At 37.0% G+C, this 20,416-nt stretch overlaps 1 protein-coding gene across 2 annotated transcripts; it reads right to left on the reverse strand.

The window, feature by feature from the left end:
* Window positions 1-4,451: 4,451 nt before the first annotated feature.
* On the reverse strand, window positions 4,452-19,761 carry LOC103708030 (pentatricopeptide repeat-containing protein At2g41720). Of its 2 annotated transcripts, XM_039124673.1 has the most exons (11): window positions 19,393-19,761; window positions 17,807-17,979; window positions 16,724-16,829; window positions 14,730-15,839; window positions 14,550-14,655; window positions 14,259-14,463; window positions 12,285-12,420; window positions 8,900-9,004; window positions 7,495-7,615; window positions 5,115-5,362; window positions 4,452-4,966 (listed from the first exon to the last, which is right to left on the reverse strand). In XM_039124673.1, the coding sequence occupies exons 2-10, from the start codon at window positions 17,926-17,928 to the stop codon at window positions 5,337-5,339; spliced, it is 2,037 nt and encodes a 678-aa protein (XP_038980601.1). In that variant the 5' UTR covers window positions 17,929-17,979; window positions 19,393-19,761; the 3' UTR covers window positions 4,452-4,966; window positions 5,115-5,336. The 2 variants fall into 2 exon arrangements, with proteins under 2 accessions (XP_038980601.1, XP_038980602.1); XM_039124674.1 differs by lacking the exon at window positions 17,807-17,979 and having other exon boundaries at window positions 19,393-19,703.
* Between the last annotated feature and the right edge of the window lie 655 nt (window positions 19,762-20,416).

The following is a 20,416-nucleotide window of genomic DNA, read 5'->3' on the forward strand; positions in this document are numbered from 1 at the left end:
GAAAAGTGTTCTCTGGCTGATAATATAGCTGTAAAGGGGCTCACCCAAATATCTCGGTAGCAAAATCCGACCCGTGAGATGCTCCGGACTTTGTAGGATAGTAGCCATCGGAAGATGCATGAGATGCACCATATTCGTATCTATATGAGTCTTATGATTGTGGATAATATGATCTAGTATATGACTCGGAACTTGATACGTTTATGGATCCTATTCTACGTGCAAGGTCTTATGTAACTGCATCGTGTCTTCCTAAATGACCTCAAGGAGCATGTCTCCTATATGCAATCATATCCTCGCAGGCTCTACCAGATCATTTACCGTAGTTCCTATTCTGTGTAGCATGTATAAACTGGAACTTATCGATGTACCGAAGACCAGCCTCCAGCTGTGTGTCATAAATAATGCTCTCTTGTCATCCACTTCTCCGTGGCTAGCAGATCCACCAAAACCGTCATTGTTGCTGCTCCGAGACTCCTTCTCGACACTCTCCATTGGGGCTTTTTTGTTTTTCTTTTTTGGTTCACTGGGCAGCTGCCTTCTTAGCCTTCGTGTCCCTCTCTGTCTGACTATGTCACCCTCCTGACTGAGTTGACCGGGTACCGTCGTGTCCTCGTGTGAGCTTCTCTCGATCATCTCGCTGAAAGGATGTCTCGAACAAGAAAAAAAAAAGTAGGTACAAGAAAAAAAAAGAAAAAAAAAAAAAAAAAAAAAGTAGGTGACGGGCTTTTCTGTGGCTGCGGCTAATCAGTTATGGGAAGGCGCTAAATATTGCTCTCAGCCAAAAAGGCCATGGTGGGCCGCAAAAGTCAAAAAGGCTACAGCGCACGCCCTGTGACTTTGGGCCGCCAAAATCCCACAAGCTATTGCAACATGGTTCAAAATATACGGATTAGCATGGTCTAGATATAATTTGACATGTTGTGCACATTGTGCTATGATTTAATATGATTTGCCTTTAGGTCTCGATGCCTCATCTTCTTGTCTTGGTTCCTTTCCAGCATGCAGGTAACTAGCGGCTGGTTTCCAATCATGGAAGTCTTTTCCCAAGCGTGAAGCCCCAGTTTGCAAGGTGTTAGTGGTCTCTCATAGGGTCAATAATGTTAATTCCTCTTTTTATGCTACTCCTAAGATGCATGATGACATGCAGAGGTCTTTTGGCCAAACCAGGTACTCTTTGTCCAAAGGAATGGATAAGTTAACAAGCCAATCCAAATTTCAGGAGAGAGTTTAGGCAGCCATAGTCACTCAAGGTTAGTATACCATTTTACTATAGCTTGATCTCATTTCGGGGTCGACTCAACATTTCAAAGTTGGCTACACGCATAATTAAGATAAACTATCTTGAGTGTTGAGATGATGAACCATCCCAAATGTTGTGATGAGATAAGTGGAGAAGTGAACTGCAACAGGACATCTTCTATCTCATGGAGACATGTTGTTTAAGGAAAACCACGGTATTTAAAACTTGCTTGATATGCTCGTTCATGGTACATAGACCAAAGGTAAAATGTTTAAAAGTATGAAATTCTTGATTTTTTTTACGATAGAAATAACTTGTTTGCACTCAGTTTATGATTTAAGCCAAGTAGTTCAATAGCCAAGTTTTAATATGAAGGTCATAGTTAACAAGATATACAGATAACACTATCAAAACTTAAATTCACACTTTAAAATTTTAGAATACACTATATTAAAAGAGAAATTAATCATTATCTTTGGAGGATATTATTTGACAAAAACTGTCTAAAAAATTTAACCCATTCAAGGCAGTCTGGATAAAGGTTTTAAAGTAATAATGATTTAACTTCTTTCTACATATGGAGGCACAAAGGATAAATGGATTTCTCTCACTGTGTGTGTCTGTGTACACAGCTAAGCTAGGACGGTAACAAAGGAGACTAAATCCTACCCACACAAAATAAATGATGGCCATTAAAATAGCAAATCCATGCCATTGATTATAAATCACAACATTTAAAATGCTTAGAAAAATAAATTTACATCTTTTAAAGGTCTTTCAACTATGCATCAGATGAAAATAGCAAGAAAAGCATTTATTAAAATTTAAATATGTGGTAGAGTATAAAGCTAAAAGATTTCACACTATCGATCTTAATCAACAGATCTTTAAATGTGTAGGAACCAAAATTCAATGGGTTTCAACAAATTTAGATCATTAATCTAGTCATTATTGTACGTGTTTGAAATGTGATGTATGAGACTGGATATGCATATGCAGTCCCTAGAAGGCTAGACCACAAGCCTTCACTTTATCTGGTCAGGCTGCATATTAGCCAAAAGCATGGTTCACTTAGCACTATGCAAATACATCTAAGGCTAGATTAGCATAGTGCAATTTCACTTGTAGCCTATTAATCATTTTTCGATTTCCATATATAGCTCCTTCAGCATTGTGAGACCACATATATAGCCCACCATTAGGAAGACCCATGCATATGAGGCAAGTTCAAGCAATAGTTAGGTTAGATATTGGTTTTAAGCAAGGCAGCTATTGCATCTTAAAGATATCAATATATTAGTTATGCCATAATTATTGCATTAAGTACTAACAAATATGTACTAACTTATTGGTTTTATTTACAAAAAGGTTGCTATCATTGTATTTAATATATCTTATTTATTTAAAATATTCAAAATACTACCACATATGCAACCCATACGATGTGTATGCGCCATTAGTCTCTTCACTACCCACATATTGCAACAATCTTTTTAAAACATTGGCACCATACCGCTGACATAGTCGATTTCATGAATTATGTGGCCTAATGCTTATTTTGCACTGGCAATAATGAGGATCCAATTCTATGATGCGGCATTCTAAGTATTGCATATCATCATTAATATTTCAGATTTTCATGAGTGGACAGACATATATTTTGCACTGATGGGATTGAGGCTTCAATCCTAACAAAGAATCTAGCTAAAAACACCCTCAAGGAGTATTGGTGGATGAGTTGGATTGTTCCAAATATGATATCCCTTGGTAGCTGAAACTTTTTTTTGTGTGTGTCTCGGTTGAGGGACCTGCTTCCTATCCCCTGCCTCCCTGCGCTTAACGAACCCTCCTGTCCAAGTAGGTTACCACTGCCCTCTCAATTTTGGCAGGGAAAAGCTCCAGTCCCCACTTGTTGCATCTCTTGGACGAGTTCCGAAGAAAGATGAGACCACCCACCCGGAATATATCCAGCAATCAAAGTACTCCATGAGGCACCATCTCTGTTAGGCATATCATCAAACAGCTGCCTTTCACTGTAATCCTACCACCACCGCATTCCCCGATGAAAAATGCTACTTACATCCCAACAGGAATTGCAGGAAAGCAAGATCAATGTGCCCACATGCACTGTGAAAAATGGATCAGCACCGCCTAAATGAAGTAATAACAATCAGTCCAATCTTATGGTTGTGCAGCATGCAATTGCTGATATCCTTGATCCGCGCAGCAGCGCCCATAGGCAAAAATCAAATCGACCAACAGATCTTCATCTGGCCTCGGAGCAGAATTTTGCAGCAGTACATGATATGTGTTCCAACCTTCTTAACTTTAATTTAAAATAGTTTTCATAAAAAGCTAACATCTTTTTGCGCATGTTTAATTGATCATAAAAAAAATTGCATATTTTAAAGTGACTTATATTTGGTTGAGCGTCTTTTTTTTTTTTTCTTTTTTTTTTTTGCAGAAGTTGTGTAAAATATATTAACCATGCCTCTAACAAGAGAAAAAATCTTCTACCTCTAAATTCGAAAAGTTTAAAACTATTTTTTCTAGAAAACTTTTCCATTTCTATAGAAATCCCTTATTTTTACCTTTCCCATCTCTTTGAAACCAAACATACCCTTAAAAATAAACAGGCAAGAATGAGTAACAAACGGGTTTGTCATGTTAGGTTGGGTCCATTAAGGATGCAAAATAAATTATGTTTTGGTTAAACGGATCATTTCAGACCATCAATATGTGTGGGTCAAGATTTTTTCTATATTATTGTCATCTCTGACGACATGAACCCACCCAGCCCATTACCATCCCCTCAAGACTTGGCGGGAAGATTGTTCTGCACTCCATGCTGCATAAAATACTAGTACAGCAGAGGAGGGCCATGACATGAGAGGTCCACGGTGACATGGTCCAGTCCTCATAATATGCCGATTGAGTTTTTAAGCCAACCGGATGATTGAGACCGCATCATTCAGGAGAGGACCTGTTTCCTTTGTTGTTAGCTCGATGCAGCATTTCAGTGAGGTGCCAATTCCCCTAAAAGATCCAATACCTGATCTCTTCTATAGCTAACTGGTTTTATCTTCTCGCTTATAGTTTGAACCTTTGTACAATTGTGAATTGCGACCTGCATAATACTTGGGAAAAGCAGTGGGAGGGAGACCCAAAACCGGGGAAGTAGATTTGCCATAATGCAAAAAGTGGAAGCTTATGCAATATGCTAGAGAGCCGATCTTATTCCAGACTTCAAATTAGATAGCATAGTTAACATTCTCACTCATCTTCATTCCAGACCTCATTACAACATGGTTGAGAACAAAGAGATTGCTGGTCTCTTAACTGTTCTACAACCTTTTCTTAACTTTCTCCAGTGAAACAACCTATCTAAACTAGTTAATTTCCAGCTTTGCAGATGATACAGAGTATTCAGCCCCACTTCATCTGCTAATTTCATAATAAGAGCCTGTTAAAAGCAAAAGAAATAAACATGGAAACAACCGGGCTCTACAGATGATGGAGCATTTGGCCCCACTTCCCTGTTAATGCCACAACAGAAAACCTAGCCAAGAGAAAAAGCAGCATAATTTCATAAACGATACTGCAACTGTATTAATTAACAGCCTTTCTTATGAAAGGCTGGTGATGATACCTGGACACACGAATTTTCTAGCAACAGTCGACAAGCTTGAAAAGGATGAAGAGGATCTGTAACTCCTCAAATCTCTGCATCAAGATGAAATCAATAATTAAAATGATGCCCATTCTACAGTCCAACCATACAGAACAGAAATATACATTAGCACCATGTGTAATCTTCACCGTGATTCGCCCAAACCACTTGGGTTGTCATGCCTTCAAATTCTTGAATTACCTGTTTAGCTGAGGTGCTGGCAGAATATGACCTTAAGCTCTTGAATTTCCTTGCCAAACAAGCCCACACACCAGTTAACTCATTTGTGCTTTCCGCATGCTAAATGTACTGCATTTCTTTAGGTAGTTGTTCCTATGAACCTGAGATACAGTCGCCTCCAGCAGCCCCATCCACTGGCTAGCTCATCATTGTGAAATCTCTAGCATACTTAACCTTCAATGCTCAAAGAACTTTTTCTCTCAAAGAGCCTACAACAAGAAAATTTTAAATAGATGAAAAAAGAACTTAATAGCAGTTCCCTAAGCAATAAAAAAATCCAGTCAAGATCTGTTACGCACAAGATATACTTAAATATAACGATCAAATCATAACAGACACAGCGGTTAGCAGAATATGCCAGCCCAAAATTGTTATTTGCATCATAGATATTGTCTTACATGAAGAGAATTCAAGCCCTTTTGGGGGGTTAGGAAAGAAGAAGACTTCTTTACAAGGACTTCAAGTTTTTTTGTTTTTCCAGTAGGGAAAAAAAGGAGGAAGAAAGTAGCATACAACAGAAGACTTCTGTGGAACAACAAATTCAGCGAACAATCCATATATCTCCAATGCTGAATCAGGAAAGTGCATACAGTGCCAAATAGTCGACTCCCAAGAAATAGCCATGAATAGTCGACTCCCAGGAAAGTGCAATGAATAGTCAACTCCCAGGAAAGTGCCGAAGAATGGAACCAATTATGGGACATACAGTGCATTACAGGTGAATGATCACTATGAGTCAACTAGATTGTTTTATTCCACCTCTTGAAAAGAAAAGAAAGACATTTATTGAGCTGTCTCTAAACACTCCTTTCATCATAAACCTGACATTGCATTGATTCTGCCTCCATTTCTGGACAGGATAACTGGATCTCTCTCACACACACACAGCGCGCACATATTATGAGAGAAAGGAGGGAGGGAGAGAGAATTTTTTTTAAAAAAAAAATTGTTAAGTGTATATAGGCAACTCTTGCTATTTTAGAATCGAGGTAACAAGATTCTTTCACAGTGATTGTTCATAACTTCATATTCTAAAGATGCTTGCCATAGCAACTTATTTTTTGCAACCTACGACTTCACTTATTTGAACCCATTCCACGTACCACCTTGAAAGTGGAGGTCTGTAACAGAACCCAGCCCTAGGATCTAGCAATGCTCTCTCTCTCTCTCTCTCCATTTCCTATTTTTCCTTTTGTTTTCTTACTTTCATTCTCTTTCATTTCACTTCAAATTCCTCTTAGCTTCCACATTGTCACACCTTAATAATCAAGCTTCTTTTATTAGTTGCATTCCCACTTCTGCCCCTTTCCGTTTTTCCTCTACTTTTCCTTTTATTCCTCTAACTTGTCTTAATAATCCTTTAACCTGTGTCCTTACTCCCTTTTTATCGTTCTGTTCTTCTTTGTTACCTTGCAATTTTTCTTCTCCCTCATCTCTCTCTCTCCAGCCTTCAATTTTTTCTTGTTCAACACCTCAGACACTAGACAACTGCCTAGGCATTAGTGGTCTTCATTGCCAAGGGCCTCCTAGCCACCTCAACCAAAACACATTACAGAAATTAAATAAGCTGACATATTTCTAAAGCTTAGGAATTATGTTAAAGCTATCCTTGTGAGCTTGAGGTGTCAAGCAAGAAGAAAGCATTTCATTACAGAAAGCTTGAAAGATGGGGGAAATTTTACATTATCATATGCAAATAATGAAAAGACCTTATCGTAAATGGTACACTTGAATGCCGTGAAGTACAACAACAAGACCATTAATCTGCTGAGGATGATTGATAAGATGACTTCTAAAGATATCAAATGAGATGCAGAAGCATCTGAATTATATTATGGACAACTTTCAAATACCTAATACATGTAAAAATGGGGCAGTCCGGTGCACGAGGCTCCTACCGTTGCGGGATCAGAGGAGGGTCAAATGTACACAGCCTTATCCCCGCATACGGAGAGGTTGTTTCCGTATTTCAAACATATGACCTCCAAGTCACAATGGAGCAAGCTCACCATTCCACTAAGGCTTACCCTCAACCTTACCTCATACATGCAAAGAGCTGCATTTTTAAATTTTCACCTACTACCTCACATTTCTAGAGTAGACCTTCCACGTCATTTTTCATTTTTATAGACAAAACAATGGTTTACAAATTACATGTAAATGCACCTCCAATAAAACACGGAGCCATAAAAAAGTTTATGACAGATGGTTAGTCAGCAAATTACTCACAAAACAGATTTGTTTTTCATTTTTTTGATGAGCAAACAGATGGGACTAACCAAAGCACTGGATATATGCATATGTGTGTGCGTATTGTGTATGTATGTATATGTTATCTTACTTATTCTTTCTTGGATCAGAACAGCATGCTCCATGCTGTTGTCCTTCCATGCATATGGGAGAACATTGTTGTACATATAGAGCGATGGTTGAATTCCTGCATCCTCCATCCATTGCAACACCTGTGCATGCAAAACTTACATCAATATTTTGTAAGCAATGCCTAATACTAGCAATTCGAACAATAATAACTACTACTGCTACTACTATGATGATGGTGATGGAAATAATTCTGAAGCTGCTGTAAAAGATGGAATGCTTGATCTAAGTTACCGCTACATCAAAGGCTATCACCACTCAGCAGGACTTACTGAAACCAGATTCTCAAGGAATGCAGCAACTGAAGATAATTTTAACATTTAAATGCTGGGCAATAAAAATTGTCTTCTCAATATACAATTCTTATCATGCAGGGAAAGGTGGAGAACCAGAAATTCCAGCTTCTTTTTATAAAGTGAGTTCTCTAATTTTTCAAGATAGAAAAAAAATAAGGTTTAAGATATTTCAAGGCTTCACTTGACAAAGCTGCCTATGGCCTATCGTTATTTATAGTAGCATGGTCCTTGCAGTAAATGATGTGATAGATAACAGAACTGAAGGGATACCATTGTCATTGCAGGCAATATTTAGTGCAGTGTCTTTTGGTTTTTGTTTCAAGGGATGCAAGCTATAATAGAAGACAAATAAGTATGACAGGAGAGATGTAATGGAGGGCCTAAAGAGGAGATTGATCGATCTGTAAAAAAGTACATGAATTTTATCCTGTGCTTTCTTTTATTCACACAACCATATGTGATTGTGAGTGAATTGACACCAGTACCACTCAACGATCGCCAAACCGGCTGATTCAGTCCGAACCGAGCCGAACCGGCTGATTCAGTCCGAGCCGATCCGGTCGGTCTCCAACCAGGTCGGTTCTGCAATGGAAAACAGTTCCGTCCGGTTCGTCAGTTCTCACCGAATCTGAGTCCCGCTGTGGGGCTATGGCAATGATTTGTATCTTGATTTAAGAATATTTTATGCTGTCCATTTTATGATTGTATCATTTTGAAGCAATAAGATGCATCTAGCTTATACCGAAATATAGAAATATCAAAAAAACATCAAAAAGACAACAAAAAACATCAAATTAGGCTTAAATTTATAGAAAAAGTTCGAAAAGAGAGAGAACTACAAAAAAAATATAAATTAGGGAGTGTCGGTCCGTGAATCAGCACTCCCGATTTAGCTCGGTTCGAACCGGTACAAAACCGAACCGCTCTCCGACCAGTATGGGTCTCGGTACCGGTTCGACGAACCTTAGTACCACTATATCATTAATTAAAAAGGTCTGACTAAACTAAAGAGCAAACAACATGTGCAATTTACCAAGTGTAATACCCCTAATTTATAACAAGTTTATGCACCTCAATATATTTCCGCCATTTCCCAGCAGCCAAAAGATTCTTCAAAAGAATCGAGTATGTTGCAGAGCTGACATTTGAACCTGAGGCCACTATCTCATAAAAAAGCTGCATACATGAAAGGTAGAAAAGCAATTTATTGGAGAAGTCCTGCAATCATTTCATAATTAACACCAGGTGCAATAAGTAATGGACACAATTATCACAGACATATCATAATATATTAAAGCATAATTACTTCAGGTTTAATTAAACTTTTCAACAGAGTCTATTAATTTATGAACTCACAGAAACGAAATCACCGAATCAATCCATCTACTAGAGTTTAGTAGTTGTCACTGAATTGTTAGAATGCAGAGATTACTCATCAAAAATAGTCTGAAATTGATGGCTGATTGGACAGCTGGGAAAACTCAATCTCACAAAGTGCAGTTAGTTCGTAATTCCACATTTGAAAGGATCTCCTCACTCTAAACTTCTGGGAAATTATATATATATATATGGAGATAATGTGATACACTTGCTGATTGACTTCATATATTAAACAGATTAAAAGGTAAAGAAAAGTTTTCTGAATATAACTCCTTCCTTGCAAATAAAGACCTCTCTTTTATATATTTTCAGATAAGCTTCTTTCATCCCAGCAATTTCCAAATAGGCCCCAAGTTAACTTTTCATCAGCCATAATGGAAATATTTACTGCAAATTTTCCCATTTCTCTCCTCACTCAACCTTTTGGAGCATTTAGCCAGTGAGCCACTCCTACTTCCCAACACCATCATCATTAAATTTTGAGTTCTTAGCTAGCCATCATGGAAAGAATTATGATCTTGACTCTGTCTTGCATTTAGAGATTAAAGTACTCATCACTAGCTAGAAGCTCCAAGGGCTGAATCAGAGGAGGAACCGGAAGAAACTAAATAGATATTTCATTAGGGGACTACAAAATTAATTTGATTTGTATGATAAATTTCTGGGCTAATGGAGGTCTTGATCTGCAAATATGTATAATGTGCTTCATCTATTAAAAAACGAGTTATATCTTATGTGGAGAAAACCTTTTCCTTTTTCCTGAAAATATTCATTTGCTTCATTGATCAGGAAGGACTTCAAAAGTGGAATAGTTCAATAGATAGCATTAATCTGTATTCTACTGTTGCATCTCTACTTGGTCTTTAATAAAATCTTGAGGGCATTCTACACTGCCCCATGCTCCCAAAAATAGGAAAACCTTCTGTTTTTTTTTCATGAACATTTACATATAGCACCTTTTACACATATCTTCTTATATAATAGATAACGCATGGAGCAACCATGGAATACGACCAAAAAGCGGCTTTAGCTAGTATCTATTGCATGAACCTTTTTTATTATTATAATTTTAAAAAAAATCTTTTCACAGTTTGGGCTTTCTATGTGACCAGCTGTTAAAATGGTAATCTTAGTTTTTTTTCCTTACCAAAACTTGGGATTGATAGAATAACAAGTTCAACATTCAGGAATTCTGAACCAAGTTTCCAAAAAGTTCAGAATAAGAACAGAGACAAAAACAGATAACTGATAGGGATTTGAAAGCTGCACAATATCGCTTCATTCATATACTAGAGCATGTGAAGCAAGCATGAGAGAGTCAACAACAAACAATAGACACTTCTACAGAAAATAAAATTATTAATAAATAATATGCAAGTAGTTCATCAAAAACTTGTTAATCACTTATTATTGTTTGTGGTATCAAGAATAATTTGAAAATTTTGTGAATTATTGAACTTTCTTGTAATTAATACAGAGAATCACTTGAACAATTCGAACTAACTAAATCTTCTAAGAATTTAATCATTAAAAAAAAAAACTAGGGTTATATTTCAACGTCACTATACGAAGTGCTCTTGCAGTTTTCTAATCATACCATTCCTTTTCTTCCTATTCCATTTAAACACTTGGAAGTCTAGCAGACCATGGAGGTTAACCATAAGAAGTATATGTCTCTCTTCCCTTTGGTTGTTCTTTAAGTTTCATGGGAAGCCACTCCTTGCAAAATCCGCCTTAACCCTTGACCAAGAGTTCAGCATGATAAAGGGCAGGTGTTTATTGAAAGCCCATAAAGAAAGTTCTCAACTTTTGATAGATCATATGTAACCATAAAAATGAACTCATGTACTCAAGAAAGGATTTGCAAGGTAAGAACAAGGCGATTCAAGTCTTCCACAACATCTCATAGAATAATGATCCTGGAAATTAACAGTAATTTAGCGTAAAAAATGAGTATGTATTAATCATGTGCAACTAAGTAGTTGTCGGAGAACAATGGCAATTAACATCAACGAATCTTTGTCCAGCAATTTGACATTGTTTATGGAGCACAATTCAAGAAGGCTCCATGAGATATTCAGCAGAATACTGCAGCTGCTTCAACCTGACACCTGACCTTATACAGATTGTGCTCAGGTATCATATAATAGTACCATCATTACCATAAACTTCACAAGTTATAAGAAAGCGATATTGGAATATCTGTGACAATGCCATTTTGCAAATTATAAGAAAACAATATCCTGATATGATGTGTGCATTTTGTAAACCAATCATTAATGTGATGAGAATGAATGGATTGCTTTTAATAAACTTATTCAAGGAGAAGCATCTCAGGTAGAAAGAAATAAAAAAAAATACAGCACATAGTCACATACCTTAGTGCACAATGTAATGTCTCTTGTATAAACATGGATCAAAGTACTGTCAGCAGGGATATGTATGGTGCCAGTGCCTCATTAGCATGGCACTGGCATGATATAGGCTGCATGACGGTACCTGGCTTGCAGTTGTGACAGTGCATGCCGAGCACTGGCATGGAATAACCCCCAAGCATAGCATGATATGTGCCATGCTATCCCCACAAAATTCATCAATCCTTGGTATAATAATAATAATCAGACATGTCACCAGATACATCATATCTACTTGTGGAGCTTTTGATATGAAATATCATCCATTGATAACAAAAAATGAGTAATGGCGGGAATAAAGAGAGGCACACCACCAGTGTGATGGTTAAGTATAAAAAATTTGACCAATCCATCAGATAAAAGACTCTAAATAGAACCATTATGAATAATATAGCCAACCCAACTACATGGGGCAAAGCTTGTAAGTAACAGTTAGTAATTTATGACTAACATCCATGAATGCACAAAAATATTTAGTCAAAAATATGTCAGTATCACTTATATTACCCATAGATATATCTTAACTCTGTTCATTTGATAGTTTGATGATATATCCAAGTGCTCAGAAAGAATATCATATGCATAATTATTTGGTTCCTGAAGAAAACTAACAGCTATTCGAAAGTTTTTAACAAATGATCCAACTAATATGCAATAATTACCTTCATCATGGTCTCAATCTTCCCACTCCTTCCAAGAAAACAAAGAAGCTGATTTAAAATCCCAAGTGAAAGTGATGAGAATGAGGAGGGCTCCATATTTTCAACTATTTCGCTTGCTTTTTTCCAGTCTCTTAGCCTTGAACAGGAAAAAACAGTAGTTAAATTTCTGGATAAGAAAGAAGAATTATCAAATTCACGAGAAAAAAATAATGATATAGTGAAGGAAGTTTAAACTACAACCTTGATGGAATTATTTACAGCAGTCAAGTATTTTGGTATACACTTAAGAGAATTCCAGGAAGGATTAGCATGTATAATATGAGGTTAAGCAGGGATGACAATCTAAGAGGTTCGAAAACAGGAGTAATTTTTAATGAAACTATCGCAGATTGAAAGGCTCCAATCTGTTAAACAGACATTAGAGAGTAGAATAGAGAAAATAATAAATGAATAAGAAGAGCAACATGAAAGATATCTAGCAGCAGCACACAACCAAGGATCTAGATGTCACATCTAGGATTGAAGCTTCACGCTTTCATAGCATGTGCGGGCCTACAAGTGATGGCCATCCCCTTTTTAGAGGTTTGAGGAGGTCTACTAAAGGGTATCCCATTGCACAAAGCTGCAGAGCCTGGGGAGGGTCAAACGTATACAGCCTTACCCCTGTGTATAGAGAGACTTTGAGGAGGTCAACTACTTGCACAAAATCTCCTGAGGAGTGTGAACTACACATGGGATGACTGTTCACTTGTTTCCTTTGAGGAAAAGAAATGCCCACCCATGCAATACCATATCTATGAATAAAAAGAAATCAGTTGCCTCGAGGGGTTTAGAAGGCATTAGGAAAAGGTTTCAAAAGGTCGAAACAAGCTCCACATGGTTAGCATTAGGTGGAATAACACCTTTGATTCTGTTGCGAAACCCAGATGAAGAAGGTCGAGGGTCGACAATGGGTCGATGGCCAATTGTGAGAAGCAACTCAGTTTATAAAATGGATTTGTAACTAAATGTGAATTGTAAACTGCATATCAAAGATGAGAGAAAGTTTAAGGGTAAAAGTTACATAATGCTCCTAGATTATCAAGTATGCTTACTGTATGCCATAAGAAGCAAGTGCCAGCAACCAAATTAGAAGTTTTAACAGATTCCCTGGATAATATACATCTTTCAAGGCCAGAAATCAACCATATATGGTCGTAAACTAATTAATGTACGTACACTTGTTAGAAATCATTGTCATTGTCGAATGTATTGAATTGCCAATATCACAGGCAAAGAAACTCATTTAATAAAAATTTGAAAAAAGAAAAACCAGACAGAAGGTTAGGCATACTGTATCAAAAAAAAATGCTGAAAACTATTCTTGTGTCACCTGATGGGGCAACATATGATGGCCTTCTGAAGTAATAACTAAGGTGGAAGTCAATTTACTTTCCAAGAGGCTAACTAAAAAAAAGAAAGTGCAAAAAGTGACCACATATTAAATAACAGCCATCAACTGCAGTCACAAACACCATGAATGATAAAGAACAAACAAAGGAAAAGTGAAAATTGGAAGCATTGAACATTTCATTTTAAAAAAAAAAAGTACTAGTTTATTTTAAAAAATAAATAAGTACTAGTTCAATACTCAACTCAGCAGATAAACTGGAAGAAGTTTAAGATTTTTTTTCAATTCCAGGAGCCAGTATAAGGGTCCACAGAGTATAAGCTAATATCAAGAAAATGGAAACTATAGTCTTCTAAACATCAAACAGTCATTAATAATTTCCACATTAATCAGTTTCTAATCATATATAACAATGTCATTGTTAACATAATGCTATTGGTCTTAGATTAATAAGCTCAACCACAATCAGCATCATCTGAAAAAGGATATAAATGACAACAAAGACAAGGAGCGGCAATAATTACCATCTAGAAGCACCAATTCTAAATTAAAGCATTACATTTAGTAAGAAACAGGTAACTTACATGCTGCAAGCAGAAATAATCTCAAAAGAGGCACTTGAGTTTAGAGGAATATGCTTCAGTCTCATCAACTCTGCCATCTGAAGAACCTTGGTATGTTGGCATCCTCTATTTAGAACTTCCATAAGGGCCGAACATGCAATAGGATCTGGCCGGATATCATTTTTTTCCATGTCCTCAAAAATCTCCAATGCTTTCTTCCAGTTCTCTAAAGCAGTCCACAATTAATATCCTGTGAGCAAAATTCTTTTACCAACTTTTTTATCCTTGCTACAGATAAAGGAAATATATTACCTGCTATACTGTAGGCATGTATCATGGAAGTGTACGTTATAACATCAGGGAAGCAGCCTGTCTCCTTCATCATATTGAAAGTAGATTCTGCTTTTGTTAGTTGACCCTGAAAGGAAAAGCCTTATAAGACATCATAATTTGTATTTAAGTAGATATATCATGCAAGTCACTAGCACTTGCCTGTTTGCTGTACATGCAGATCAAAGATGAGTATACCTCCTTGGATATAGGAATCTGCATGTCCATCATCTCATCGACAAATTTCTGAGATTCTGCGTGTCTTCCTACCTTACATAAACCACTAATTAATATATTAAAGGTAACAGCATCAGGTTTTATTTTATTTTCTCTCACCAACTTGTATAATGTTAAAGCTTTATCATATTCCCCAACACTCATATAGCTTCCAATGGCCGAGTTGTATGCAACTATATTTAATTTAATGCCACGGGATTTCGCTGCAAAAAGTACAGAGTCAATCTTAACAATTTGACCACATCGGCCACAGGCTGCCAAGAGCGTGCTTATTGAGACATTATCTGGTTGAATACTATTCCTTTCCATCTCGCGCAGCACTTCTACAGCTTCCTCCAACATTCCCGCAGATCCATAAGCATCAATTAATGCATTATAACTCACTCTATTTGGCTTGCATGAGTTTCGTTTCATCATGTCAAAGACCTCTCTGGCCTTCTCAGGCTGTCCAGATCTGCCATAGGCGTTGAGTAAAGAGGTATACGATACAATATCTGGTCGGAGTCCGTTCCGCTTGATTAACTTAAAAATAGTTAATGCCTCCACATGCATTCCATGTGAAGCATAAGCACCAAGAAGTGCATTATAAGAAATAATATTAGGTTTCAGTCCTTCAGCAAGCATCATGTCAAATACTGCCTTGCAATTTTCAATCTGTCCACAAACAGAATATGCATGAATAACACTGGTAAATGTTATGATATCTGGGGGACATTCTGCTCTTTTTCCCCTCATTGTGTTGAACATATCCACAGCTTTTCCAAATTGTCCAAGTTTGACAAGGCAATGTATAACAATATTAAGAGTAATAGTGTCGGGGCATATATTTGTATTTTTCATAAGTTCAAAATAAGCCAGAGCTTTGGAATATTGAGCCCCATTCTTGAAAGCCGATAAAACAATGTTGTGAGTCACCAAATCAGGTCCAACACCATTTTCTGTCATTGTCTTGCAAATGTCAAGAGCCTCTTTCCAGTTACCACCAGATCCACAAGCACTGATTAAATTATTGTATGTAGTTCGGCTCGGAGGTATCTGTTTCAGTGATTTAGAAAATATTAAACAACAAAAAGAATTAACGTAAAATACTTAGAATTATGGTATCATAACTTGTAGATCCATAAGAGGGAAAGAAATATATATTTTGATGGTAGAACTTGTCAGAAAAGCTGAAAGATATGAACAACAGTGTACATATTCATTTGACATCAAAAAAAGACACCTACTAGTGAGGTTCTTAATCATTACAATATCTAAACATTGGACTGCTAGTCTGCAGAAGAGGAGTTATACATAATAGGTGATATGCAAAGCAAAAAGGGAGGAGATGGGTTGCATCAGCAGGACCTGAGCTCTCACAAGCTTCCTTATCTCTCTTTCTCCTCCCATCACTCGCTTCTCCCTATTCAGATGCAAAACAGGGAAAAAAGAAGGTGGGCTACTTTTGACTTGTTACTGACCAGTATCAAGCAAAAGTGGTAGCTGCTGGTCTGTACCAGTTGGTTCTAAGCATTTCAGACTGAGACAGACCAGTTCTGCAAGCAATCAGATACCAACACTGTACAGTGAACCAGTCTGCTGCCAGTCTAATATGGTGTGCTTGGTATGGAACAGTATGAACCAGGTCTTCAATCCCTGATTAGTTATGATAAATTCAGCTATTAAACAACATTTAGATACCAATGACAAGGGAACATGCAGTAATATGGATGAATATTATTGTCCTAACAAGTAACAATGACATAAGCAAGACACCAAGGAAACATAAATCTGAACATGACTGGAATCAGTGGTTCGCACCATATATTTATTTATCAAGAGACTGCAGATAGCTAGTTGACCAAACAAGCTCAAACACAACCTCCACATAAAAATAACTACAAAAATATCAGGTGCAAACCAATAAGTGCAATACATACAGCAGCTCGAAGCATATCTTCCCTTATATTCAAAGCCCACCGCCACTGACCAGCTCGCCCATGTGCGTTGATGAGAGCATTGTAAGTTTCAACATCAGGTTTGCATCTAATAAGAAAATAAGGCATGCTATGAGCCAACCCACAACAAAACACAAGAGAAAATTAAACATAGTTCAGCAATTTTGTAATGAAGGATGGCATCCGCATTTAAATTAATAATATTAAGATAGAAATGGCATTATTTTCTCAAAATTAGCACAATAGAATTTAGAAAATAAAATTAAGTGATACACTATTGTATCCGTCTTCAGAATATAATGCTTTCAAGCTGTAAAAAAGATGAAAAATTAAATAAAAGAAATAAAAGTAAAATTAACAAAGCATATTGTTTCTCCTCAAATCCATAGTATGTATCACATGAAACTGAAATAGAAATTAACATAGTAGCAAAATTAGTCCCAAAAGATGGCTAACAATACTCTTTCTTTCTTTGAAGGGTATGGCTGGCAAAACATTAATGACTTGCTTTCCATGACTTATAATTCAATTTCTCAGATATGGTATTCAAGATCCAAACATGATACCACTATCACATGTACAAACTTCATGTCTTCAAGTTTTATAAAACAGCAGTCAAAAATTTGATGCAGTGAAAAATATAGGATCATTAAACCACTTAAGGCCTATTTGGATATCCCTGCAGGAATACCCTGCACGAATCGGGCTTATTGGCCCGCCCAGCCTACAGTCTTCTAAGACTCGCCTAAGTCCTAGTCTCAATTCTAGCCTATAGGCTCTTTGGTCTGCAAGAAAAAAGATATGGAGGTCTTTTTCTTCCTGCCACACGATTTGGGCTGCAAGGGTGTTGCATTGATATAGGTCATATCCAAATAGGCTGCCCAATCCATGAAACCAGTAGGAAATCTAGCTGAATTTCCCAAACAGGCCCTTAGTCTAACCCAACCATTCCATGATATAACTATAAAGGTTCATAATGATCTTTATTCCAAAGCTTGCATCCCGGCCAGTATCTAACATTACAAGCAAAACCTTCTAATACTGTTGGAATTTTTCTATCCATACCTCCACTCTTGCATCTCAAAGAATAAGCCACGTGCTTGATCTGTTCGATTATATCTCGCATGTAACCTTATCATCATGTTGTATATGTCATTCCGAGCACAATAGTTCTTCTGATTTTTCATCCAGTGAAACACATGAACAGCATGGTCAAGGGATCCAGTGTTTGTTATTTCCTACAATAAAATCCAAAAAAGGAAAAAAGAACTTCTCAGGTCTCTATAGAATGTTTTGTGAACATATTCTCATAAGAAAGAAGCACTTCAGTATTATTCGTATATTTGCCCTTTAGTAATATACGTACATTTGCCTACATGGAATGTGAGGTCACATGCTGACCAAAAGCATTTGATACATTCAGGATGACCTACCTAATGGATTAGTGCATTAAGTTCATGTAACCATACATGCCTCACATTACTTTATACAAATCAACAAAAGTTTGATGGCCATAGGTTACTTGACTTGATGAGACACCATCAGATATCCACAAGGTCTATGGAATCAGCTAAATCGATCCTTCTACAAGTGACAAACAAAAACGAAAAAAAAGGAGTTCATTTGCACTAAGTGGTGACGATACATGCTTTACATGAGTGCAGTGAATGCATTCAGATATCATGTAACTGTTATTATATTGAACACTATATGAATGAAATACAACTCCAAAAGAAGAAAGGAAAAATGATATGCTATGAGTCTAACCAACAAATCAGGGTTCCATGAAAGTTGGATTTTTATAAGAATTGGACCGATTCATTGACAAAAAAAAAAAAGCAATTTAAACCAACATATTTGCAAAAAAAAATCTGGTTGCCTAATTTGTATATATACATTTTGGAGAATCTAAAAAATCATTGTGTTGACAATCTGTTTTCTTTCATATTTCTATGCAATTATGCTGAGGCTTAAAGTGCAGATCTGTATCCATCACAAGAGATAAAATTTTTACTGCACTGCCAACATCACTACAAGACATAGCACATAGCAGCGATACAGCAGCATGAAGCAATACAGTTAAATGTCTAGTTACTGTGTGTATGGCTAAAACCAAACCTATCCAAAATCTATTACTATTCAGTTGAATCCCTTAAAATATTCTACCTTTCAAATAACCCAACTTTTGAGCTCTTTGTTTTACTTGTTTAATCCAACATGCAATACTAATATGTTCATTAGATTTTTTTAACTGCAGTACACATGTTCAGATATCGAGCATTACCAATATTAAGTTCTTGTATCATGTTTCTTTCTTGTTCCATCATCCTCACAGGTAATTAACCTGAATCCTAATTTTAATCCCTGCCCTCTTTAACACCATAGAGTCTCACATCTTGTATATATTGTCTAAAAAGCACGCTTGCCCGTCTCAAAGTCGTTGATATGATACCAAATTATCTTTTTTCCAATGTGACCTTTACCAGCCTGTAGATTAGATCGGCAACATCAATTTCCCTCGCTTACTACTTAGCTTTCGACTTTACAACAATAATATTCCATCCACTATAGCTAACTTCTACTCGAATTATTAGATAAAATTACAGCTAAAGATCAAGGAAGTGAAAGAGAAGAAAATGATGATAATATACTCTGATAAGAAGTGGGAAGTTCTTCCTGGCAAACCGGCCGACCCAGCAATTGAGGACGCCCTCGATGTCCTCCCAGTGGTCGAGCCTCAGCACCCGGTCGACGACCTCGGAGACCTTCCAATCCTTCTGCCACCGGCTGCCCTCGACGCGGAGGCGGTACCTGGCGGGGATTCGGTCCTTGCCGACGCCACTCACCTCGGTGGAGACGCAGCGCCTGCCCTTGTCGTAGTCGACGAAGCCGACTAGCCTGTTCTCCTCCCATGAACGGTCTTGTTTGGTTCTGGGGGTGGGTTTTATCCATCTCGGGTGCTGGGTGAATTTGGGGGGGTTTAGGGAGGGGTTTGGAGGGTTGGAGGGGTCGGAGGGGGCGGTGGCCATTGGAAATGGACCGACCGCAAGGGCGGAAGCGGAGGATAAGGCTCCCCGGTGATTGGGTAGATTGGTCTTTTCCTTCTTTTTTTCGTTTTTTAATTCTCTAAAATTCATAAATGCTTATATATCATAATATTTTTTAAAAAAAATACCGAAAAGTGATCTGCAGTTTTAATAATCTCCGGTAAATTCAATTGGATGACACATAACGTTAAATTATAGGTCCTTAATTTTGTTATGAACATAAAAAAAACAAGATTTAGAAACAGCTAATGTTTGATTAGTTTCTCATATTATTGCCCATAATTTTTATATATTGTGATGATTTAGTAAAGAATTCATCCTAGATTATTTAGGTTTTCTAAAATTTTGAATTCTGGTCATGCCCTACGGGGCTTATAAATACCTCGCTTATATATTTTATAATTGAATCAATAAAAATTTGTCCCTTTTAAGTATATGCTAACTCATGTTTCTTTTTGGAATGGTTTGCATAATTGATTTTGCGTGGCTTGTATAGCAAATTCTAAAGAATTTCGAGAATTAATAAGTTGGTCGATTCTAGAGGATCGTAGCCTTTTTCAAATATTCTTTATGAATTCCAAGCATGGGCGAAGATTTTAAGTAGCAGCACAAGCTACAAGCTATCTTT

This window comes from Phoenix dactylifera, chromosome 3, assembly GCF_009389715.1.
Source record: "Phoenix dactylifera cultivar Barhee BC4 chromosome 3, palm_55x_up_171113_PBpolish2nd_filt_p, whole genome shotgun sequence".
Taxonomy (NCBI): Eukaryota; Viridiplantae; Streptophyta; class Magnoliopsida; order Arecales; family Arecaceae; genus Phoenix; species Phoenix dactylifera.